General features: G+C 56.8%; 1 protein-coding gene and 1 long non-coding RNA gene across 9 annotated transcripts in view; one reads left to right on the top strand and one right to left on the bottom strand.

Annotated features, from left to right (window-relative positions):
* LOC144308597 (melanoma-associated antigen 10-like) overlaps positions 1 to 8,111 on the top strand; it is a 202,684-nt gene extending 194,573 nt beyond the window's left edge. The window contains exons 1-4 of one of the 8 annotated variants that reach the window (XM_077889350.1): positions 4,058 to 4,435; positions 5,950 to 6,046; positions 6,289 to 6,382; positions 6,574 to 8,111. In XM_077889350.1, the coding sequence (XP_077745476.1) occupies positions 6,999 to 7,448 (450 nt within the window). In that variant the 5' untranslated portion in view covers positions 4,058 to 4,435; positions 5,950 to 6,046; positions 6,289 to 6,382; positions 6,574 to 6,998 and the 3' untranslated portion in view covers positions 7,449 to 8,111. Of the gene's footprint in view, positions 1 to 4,057; positions 4,436 to 5,283; positions 5,732 to 5,949; positions 6,047 to 6,288; positions 6,383 to 6,573 lie in introns of those variants that run through there. The other 7 variants (XM_077889346.1, XM_077889351.1, XM_077889348.1 and 4 more) reach the window with 7 other exon arrangements.
* On the bottom strand, positions 1,995 to 4,397 carry LOC144308598 (uncharacterized). Its single transcript, XR_013375017.1, has 3 exons — positions 3,984 to 4,397; positions 2,893 to 3,016; positions 1,995 to 2,431 (listed from the first exon to the last, which is right to left on the bottom strand). It is a non-coding gene; the product is annotated as an uncharacterized LOC144308598 (long non-coding RNA).
* Positions 8,112 to 9,446: the final 1,335 nt, after the last annotated feature.

Below are 9,446 nucleotides of genomic sequence, written 5' to 3' on the forward strand. Positions count from 1 at the left end.
TTTCCTTCGGTTAGAGGAAACTACATCTCAAAATTGTGAAGAAGGGCAGCCCCGGCAGCTCAGCGGTCTTCTCCCTCTGCCTGGGTCTCTGCCTCCCTCTCTCTGTGTCTGTCATGAATAAATAAACAACAAAATTAAAAAAAAAAAAAAGATGGCTTCAAAATTGTAAAGAAAAAAACCTTGCATATATATTATATATATTAAATACATTGACAGGATAGAATGTAACTGTAAAGATGAAAATTTAGAAAGACCTTATTTTTTTATTTTTTATAAATTTATTTTTTATTGGTGTTCAATTTGTCAACATATAGAATAACACCCAGTGCTCATCCCATCAAGTGCCCCCCTCAGTGCCCGTCACCCAGTCACCCCCACCCCCTGCCTACCTCCCCTTCCACCACCCCTAGTTCGTTTCCCAGAGTTAGGGGTCTTTGTCTCATTCATTTGGGGGATACAAAAAATAAGTGGGAAATATCAGAAAGGGAGACAGAACATAGAAAGAACTTAACAAGAAAGAAACAAAGAAGGAGAAAAAAAAAAAGCGATTTTGATGAGACAGGTGAAGAAAACAGAATCATATACCGTACACTACGTGTATTTTGGTCTGGTGGAAGAAACTGCACCGCAAGGGTGTAAAGAAAAAAAAAAAAAAAACTTACACAAATAAAATTAAAAACAATGGAAGGATAGCATGTAACTGTAAGAATGAAAACTAAAAAATATTTCCTAAAAGTTTGATAAAATAAGAAATTGGTTGCAAAAGGAAAGCGAAAAAAAAATAAATAAATAAAATGGAAAGACCAAAGAATCATGGGGGAAAACGCTATGAATTGTATATGTTATATTCCCCTAGCGCTGGAGTTTTGCGGTTCTCAGTGTTCGGTAAAGTTGGTCTGGGCCGCATGCTCTTGCTGACTTTCTGGGGGAGGGACCTGTTGCGCTGATTCTCAGGGGTCTTTGCCCCGAGTGGGCGTGCACCGCCCTTGCCAGGGGGCCAGGCTAAGTAATCTGGTCCGGATTGCTCTCTGTGGATTTTGTTCCGTGAAGGCCTTGCAGGCCTCTTTAGAGGCTGAGAGCGAAAGTGGTGGCCTCCTCATCCCCAGCCCCAGGGCCGAAAGCTCAGGGTCCCGCTCCTTAGCGCACCCCCAGTGAAAGGCAACCCATCACTCCTGTCTCCCTGGTACCGGACCGCACACTGTGCTCACCCAGCCTGTGACCAAGCATTTCCATCTCAGGCACGGACCCTGCTTCGCCTTCCAAACCCTGCGGATTCCTGCTGTGTGGGCATGTGCGCTGCTCCTCCCCAGGGGGAGCAAGGGGGGGCTTGCCGGTTCTGCCGCCTGCTGGGCTCCTGCTCGGAGAGCCTTCGCGCTGAGGGTGCTGGGACCCACTGACCCTGCTGGGTTCCAGGGCTACGGCCACCACTGGCCAAGAGCCCGCTGCAGCCGGCTTCCCTGCTCCGATGTCTGGGAGCTCTGCTGCACTCAGGCACTGTCAGTGTTCCTGTGACCCCGGGGGATCCTGAGACCACGCTGTCCCACCTAGGATTCTGCACCCGCTTCACTGTCTGAGCACCGGGCAGGCAGGGCCGTCCCTCACCGGAGCGGACTTCTAAAGGTCCGGATTCTGCGCTCTCTGCTGCTCCATCACTCTCTGGTGGAGGCTGCTGGAGCTCGCCCCCTTTTGGCTCCCCCGTATCTTCCCATGTATCGCCTCCCTTTTGCCCCCCCCCCCCCGCCCATCTTCCCATGTATCGCTTCCATTTCACTTCTCCACACCTCCTGTCTTGCAGAAACTGGATGCTTTTCTCTTTGTAGAGTTGCAGCTATTCTTTTTGTAGATCTCCGGTTCAGTTCTCAGAGGTTCAGAATGATTTAGTAGCTGTCTCGCTGAATTCCGGGGACCAGAGGAACTTAGGTCTCTCAACTCCTCGGCCACTTTGGACTCCCACCTTCCCCCCCCCACCCCCACCCCACCGCCCTGTGGTCTCATTCGGCCAAATGGTTGGGGAGAAGTCATCATCTTAGCAAAACTCCTTCAAACTAAAGAAAAATATGGGCATTGTTTTCAATTAAATGTCCCACGCTAGTGCTCCTGGATGTAAATGCTAGAGGAGAAATCCACCTTGAAAGAACGCTTAAGCCAAAAGCACTCATATAGCAGCAAATATCCTGAATAAGTATATGCATATTCAAAATCGTAGTGAACGAAACGGACGAGAGGCGGTGCCCAGTGAACAGAAATCTGCCTTAACGTCAGAAAAATCTTTCAACTGTATTTGGGCAGCCCTGGTGGCGCAGCGGTTTGGCGCTGCCTGCAGTCTGGAGTGTGATCCTGGAGACCTGGGATCGGGTCCCACGTTGGGCTCCCAGCATGGAGCCTGCTTCTCCCTCTCCCTCTGCCTGTGTCTCTGCCTCTCTCTCTGTGTCTATGAGTAAATAAATAAAATCCTTAAAAAAAAAAAAAAGAAAAATCTTTCAACTGTATTTATCTACATTGACAAAATAATGGAACTAAAAACATCTGATCACGACTGGGTATAGAAGACTCCTTTGTTTTTTTTGTTTTTGTTTTAATTTTTATTTATTTATTTATGATAGTCACAGAGAGAGAGAGAGGCAGAGACACAGGCAGAGGGAGAAGCAGGCTCCATGCACCGGGAGCCCGACGTGGGATTCGATCCCGGGTCTCCAGGATCACGCCCTGGGCCAAAGGCAGGCGCCATACCGCTGCACCACCCAGGGATCCCTAGAAGACTCCTTTGAAAGAAATTCAGCACTAGCTAATGGAAAAAGCTTCTATCAGAATACGATGAGGAAGGAATTTCCGTTTTCATTTCTGTGCAACTAAAACCTCACTTAAAAAAAAAAGGAAGTCTTGGGCAGATACTTGGTCCTGGAGAGCCTGGATCGAGTCCCGCATCGGGCTCCCTGCGTGGAGCCTGCTTCTCCTTCTGCCTGTGTTGCTGCCTCTCTGTCTCTCTCTGTGTGTCTCATGAGTAAAGAAATAAAACCTTAAAAAAAAAAAAAGAAAAAAAAAAGAAAGAAATGAAAGTCTTGAAAAACACACACAGAATAAACAACGTCCGAACAATAAATGAGGAGAAAGCCTTGGGGGACCCTGAAGACTGCTGAGCTGGATATTGAGTCTGGGTTGGGGATGCAGGGAACATCAGGGATGTGGGGAGGGAATGCAGCCTGCATCAATGCAGATGACAGGATTGATAGGCGGAGCAATTTCCAACTTCTGCTTCTGCTTCCCAGCATAAATCTGAGGCAAGGCCTCAGAGTACACATGACATTAGCCCTGGGGTGCTAAGAGGACACGGGGAAAGACAGGATGATTGAGGCATTGGACTCTAGAGTCTATGCAAATAAACCCCTGAAATCATCTTAGTGGCAAGGAATGCCCCTTAAAAAAATCACTTAAGTAGAATATACAGAATCAACCTGAAATAGAGTAGGGAGTATCAAAGCAATTCACACAGTAAGAAAAGGTATTTTTGATAAAGTATATATATAGTCTACACCTATATAAATACATATACAAACGCATGTATAACGGGAACACACACGCACATACGTGTGTCGCTGTCCGTATTTAGGTGATATGTACGTACATTTGCATACCAGCACCTATAATCTGCACACCTTATACATACGCGTGCACAGGACACACGCTAGGTAGAGAGGGACGGTGTGTTTCTCCCGATGACGCAGCATGTCAGGGGAAAACTCCCTGCAGTGGGCCCCGCAATACGGGACACCCCTAGACACCCTTGCAGCTGCTCGGCCGCCCCCAGGAAAGTAAACCTTTCACACGATGTCCCTAAAGTCTGGCTGCTGGCCAAGGGACCCCGTGGGAAGGGGCGCTTCCTCCCGGCCCCTGCCCCTGCCCCTGCCCCGGGGCTATGGGCGCTGCGGCTGCACAGCAGGCCTGTGTCCTGATGAGGGCCTCCTGGGTGAGGACTGAGAGCCGACCTGTGCCAGGACGCTGGGGGCCGCCGAACCCTGCTGTGCCCCTGCCGGCAGCCCTGGGCCACCCCGGGACCTGCAGAGCCGGTGGGGCCCGAGCCGCAGCAACCATCCCTCGGGCGCTCAGGGACGACACGTCGGGGCCTGAGAGGCTCGGTGTAAGGGGCACCGACTGAGGTCTGCAGAGAGCCGAGGCCGCAGCCCGCCCGAGTCCGGGGAGGGAGGACCCGCGAGAGGACCCAGGGAGCCTCCCACAGGTGTCCTCCTACCCCCGCCACGCAGAGCCCATCTCCCGCGGACGTGCAACCAGCCCTTAGGGACCCCTGGCACGGGGTCCGGATGTGACGTGGGCCGACTTCCGCCTCGGAGGTCTGAGGGAGCGGAGGGCCTCGTGTGGGCGGCGCATTGGGGTCCCCTGGAAGGAGGCCAGGCCCGGGCCTGCGGCAGCCGGGCAGCAGGTAGCCCCGGGAGGGGGCTCCGAGGGCGGGGGAGGGGCCCCGGAGGGCGGCGGGGGGTGGGGGGGCCCTTTCTGAACCCTGAGAGACCACACGGGGGAAGGCGGGGCCGCGGCGTCGAGCTGAGGCCTGGATGCCGGGGCCTGGGGCAGCGGGCTCGGGTCCCCGGAGGCAGGACGGGCCCGGGCCCTCCCCGGAGTGGGGTGAGGAGCTGAGGGAGAACTGCGGGGGTCCCCCACCCCACCTTCATGCCTCCACTCTTCCCTGCGAGGAGAGTCACTGGGCCCCCACCTCAGGGTTGGGGACGGCCCTGGGGAGGCCGGACACACACGGCCACCCGGGAAATGTGCTGGGGGGGGTTGGGGACCCGAGCCCAGGGAGCTCAGGAGCCCAATCCTAAGGGAAGTTTGCCAGGGCCTGAGGGGGGGAGGGACCAAGGAGCCCAGGACAGAGGGGACCCGGCGGAGGTCAGTGCCCATGGTGAGCCGGGAAGGCCGCGGAGGAGCGGGACGGGGCCGGATGGTGGCGGCGGGTGCCGCAGGCCTGGCACATCCGGGTACCCGAGAGCCTGAGGCCTGGTGTGGTGGGAACAGACGCTGAGGGGGGTGGAGGGAGGGTCCCGGGGTTAAGGGGAGGCGAGGGATGGACCCTCAGGGGGACAGAGGGGACCCGGCGGAGGTCAGGGCCCACGGTGAGCCCGGGAAGGCCGCGGAGGAGCGGGATGGGGCTGGATGGTGGCGGCGGGTGCGGCAGGCCTGGCACATCCGGGTACCCGAGAGCCTGAGGCCTGGTGTTGCGGGAGCAGACGCTGAGGTGGGCGGAGGGAGGGCCCAGGGGCTAAGGGAAGGCGAGGGATGGACACTGAGCTGCCAGAGGGGAACAGGCAGATAGTCGCCAGGGCTGAGTTCCCCTGGGAGTTGGGGATCTGCCCTCCAGCCTGAGGCAGGGCGGCCAGACTTCCACATCTGGGTCTCCCGAGACACTGGGGACCCTTGGGGTCAGGAGCAGGGCTTCCCTGAGGGGGCAGAGGGTGGACCCCTGCCCACCCCACACTGATGGGGTCGGTGGCCCCCTAGCCAGGCCTCAGGTCCAGGAGGTTATTGCCCCGAAATCTGGGTGCCCCTCCCTGGCAGCCCTGGGAAGGGAACCAGGGCCGGTCCTGTCTGGGGGAGCCCCTCCTCCTCTCCAGATCCTTGAGCTCAGAGAGGAGAGGGCCTGTGCCTGAGTGTCTGGACTTAGGTCAGCAGAGGAGGCGGGTGCCCTGCCCTGGCCGTGATCCAGGCCCTAGCAGGGGTCAAGGTGAGAAATGAGCAGATGCCTTCCTCAGCAGGATCCCTAGGAACCGGGCCGTCCCGGACGTTTGTGTGGACCATATGGAGGGGTGGGAGGGTAGACCGACTGATTTCTCTGGACTTTGGCTGGTGGAGGGTCGTGGCAGGGGCCCTTGCAAGGAAGGTGCAAGGAGGGTGGCCTCAGGGCCAGCCGAGGATTCTTCTCTGGCCTTCTGTGTGCTCCAGGTGAAGAGCGAGAGGCGCCCCATTCGAGCCCAGATGGAAGCCAGAGCTGGCCCATCCCTTGTGCATGATCCAGGACCAGTCCTGGAGACTTTGGCAGGTTTGGCCACAGCTGGGCCCCTGGCTTCCTCCTGTTGAGTGTTGGGGACCTGTGATCTTGCAGGGACAGTTTGGCCTGAGAAGGACAAGGCCGGGGCAGTCTTTTGAGAGGCTAAGGAGGGGACTCCCCACCTTGACTACTGGAGACCTCCCAGAGAATGTGCCAGCCCTCCTGTCCACACTGGGGCCCAGGGCTGGGCTGGCGGTCTGCACCCAGAGGCGCCTTCTCCTTCCTTCCTGCAGGGACTTCAAGAAGTGACAGCAGAGGAATCGATCTGAGGCAGGGGTCCCTCAGGTCACAGACCAGAGTTGACGCGGGCCAGTGCCACTTGTCCAGGTGAGGTGCACACTCTCTCCGTCCCTGGTTTCAGGGGTTCTCCCAGCCCAACACAGTGTAGCTCTCTGCAGGGGAGCCGGGCACAGCCCCCTGTCAGCCCTGGCACCTCAGGGTATCTTGGCCGGGCTGCCCCCTGACAAGCTCTCCCAACTGTCTTCAGGTTCAGCCTGAATGTGTTACCATGCCCCTAGGTAAGAGCATCGAACTTTGGAAGGTGGCAGAAGACCCAGAAGAGGCCTGGGGCCTGGTGGATGCCCAGCTCTCTGGGGCTGAGGTGGAGGAGGAGGGAAAGAAAGATGTTCCATCTTCCCCTTCTCCCCCTTCTCTTCCGTACCCTGTGTCTCCTCTCATTCTGTATTCCTCCTCCTCCTCCTCCCCCCCCCTCCTTCTCCTCCTTCTCCTCTTCCCCTTCCTTGTCCTTTTCTAGCATGGTCTTTGGCCCCCCAGAGGAGGGATCTGCTACTCCCACGGCCCTGAGTGTTACCCAGTGCTCTCAGAGTGCTGACCCCTCCCCCAGTGGTGGGGCTTCTGGTGGCCTTGATCAGCCTGAGCTTCCTGGCCCCAGCATCCAGCGGAGGGAGGAGATGAGGAGTCCTTGGTGGAGGGCAGTTTCCACATGAAGATGTTTGCCCTGTTGATGTTCCTGCTTCTCAAGTATCGCATCAAGCAGCCCACCACCAAGGTAGAGATGCTGGAGGTCGTCACTCCAGAATACCAGGACGACTTCCCCGTCATCTTGAGCCAAGCATCCAGATGCATGCAGCTGGTCTTTGGCCTAGACGTGATTGAAGTGGATCCCAGGGAGCACTCCTACGTCCTCAACCCCATCCTGGGCCTCACCTGGGATGGGATGCTGAGCGATCAGTGGGGCCTGCCCAAGACCAGCCTCCTGGGGCTGGTCCTGTGGTTGGTCCTCCTGCAGGACGACTGTGCCACCGAGGAGGAGGTGTGGGAGGCTCTGGGGGTCACAGGGGTGTACGATGGACAAGAGCACATCATCTATGGGGAGCCCAGGGACCTCCTCACCAATGTCTGGGTGCAGGAATGCTACATGCAATGCCGGTAGGTGGCGGGATCGATCCTGCCTATTACGAGTTCCTGTGGGGTCCCAGGGCCTATGAGGAAACCAGTAAGTTGCAGGTCATCGACTATGTGCTCCTGGTCCGTAGCAGTGATGTGAGTTCCTCCCTGGCCCTGTGAGAAGAGGTTGGTGGGTAAGGAAGATGGGGCCAGAGCCCCAGGGGTAGCTAGGCCCTTTCCAAGCTTTGGTGGGGTCGGCATGAAGGGAGACCTTAGGGTGCTTCCTCCCTGTGTTTTCCTGTTGGGTGTGTAAAGAGAAAGTCCTGGGTGTTCTCAGGAGTTAAGGGCCAGGGCAGGTTGGGAGAATGCAGGGCCAAGAGCCTCTCTGGGGCCCTGGGCTCTGCGATAACCCCAACATCCAGTGTTTGGTTGCTTTGAGGAAGCTCTCCATGTTTGTTCTTTGAGATAGAAGTTTTCTGCAGCCCAGTGTGAGTGACATACACCCCTTCCCATTCGTACTTCCCCAGTTCAAGAGTTAAGAGTTTTGTCATGTCCTGGATACAAGTTGGGAGACCTTCCCTCCTTGTTTGGGTTCTGGATGAAATCACAGGGCATTGGCATTGGAATTTATTGGAAAGGCCAAGAGTGCAGCAGGCAAGTGCTGGAGTGTGGAAATAGGAAAATAAACAGTGTTCACTTTTGCTTCTTATCTATGCCGTGTGTCATTTTTCCAAAGTACCGTCGATGTGCGCTCCTGCATTCACTTGGTTTTTCAGGAACGGAAGAGAAGGGTCCTGTCTGAGGCCAAGGGAGCCCTGCTGGCAGCTGCCTCATGGCCACAGAGCAGCTGAGCTCAGAGAGGACATGAGGGGCCCGGGGTCACACTGCCTTCCAGGACTGTGTCTAGCGGCCACTATCCCACAGGAAGTCAGGGAGGGGTGCCCTGAGACCTGAGCCAGCCAACCAGCCCTGAGCTTTTCCTGGAATTGTGGGAGGTCTGAGTTGCCCCCAGTGAGGCAAGAAGACTGCCCCAGCGTCACGGCCATTGAATCCTATGTGGTCTGAGAGGGTCGTGTGCAGACAGCTCATTCTGCTCAGTTTCTCTTCGGTTCCCCTTGCTCTCCCATCCTGGGATATGTCACAGGAACAGCAAATTCTTAGGGCAGGGGTGTGGTGGTGGACGTTACAATAAGGCTGGACCTTCTCCCAACCACTAACGGTCCTCATTTGCCAGTGGTCCCGTGTGCCGGTCTCTCCTGAAATGGGACAGTAACAGAGACTGGCAGGTGGCAGTGCATCAGGGGAAAGAGCACATTGTCAGCCCGTGGAGATTTTCGAGGTTCTTGCCATGGGAAGTGCAGCAAGGTGCTAGGAGTGAGGAGGGATCCCTATTCCTGAACCACCACAGCCAGGTGAGTGTGCATAGTAGTGACAATCAGATGTAATCCTGCCTTGGAAGCACCTGCCCCACAGCTGGTGGGCACGTGGGGGCATTCTGCAGAAGAGTCACTGTACCCCACTTAGAGGGCCGGTGGGCAGTCCTTCCTGCCACCTGACCCTCGGGTCCCCGAGACGCGGCCATCAATCCCCTCAGGCCCCACACGAGGCTCCTTCAGGAGGCCGGCTGCCCGCTGACCAGTTGCCTGGCTGGGATCAGGGGCGTCCTGCTCCTGGGGTGCAGCCGGACAGCCCCCACAGCCCCGGCTGCTTGCCCTGCCCTGTCTCTCCTGACCGTGGCCTCAGCCTGCAGACCTTATGGTTTAGTCCTCTTTCCCCACTGCCAACCGCTCCCTACCCAGTGCTGCTGCTCACTGGCACTCATCTTGCTGTGGGGGTCCCCAGACAGGGATCCCCTCTCTGCCTACCTGTGCTCCCAGGGGTGCTGACCAGGCCGCGTCGGCAGGGCCGGTCCTAGGCCCAGGCCTGGGTCCCGGGTCCTAGGTCCCAGGCCGTGTCCTAGGGGCCGGTAATGACACTCCTAGCCTGGTGACTGTGGAGACTGTCCCTGGTGGTTCTTGTCAGAGAACTCCTGGGTGATAGCCAT

The sequence above is a fragment of the Canis aureus genome, chromosome X, assembly GCF_053574225.1.
Source record: "Canis aureus isolate CA01 chromosome X, VMU_Caureus_v.1.0, whole genome shotgun sequence".
NCBI lineage: Eukaryota > Metazoa > Chordata > Mammalia > Carnivora > Canidae > Canis > Canis aureus.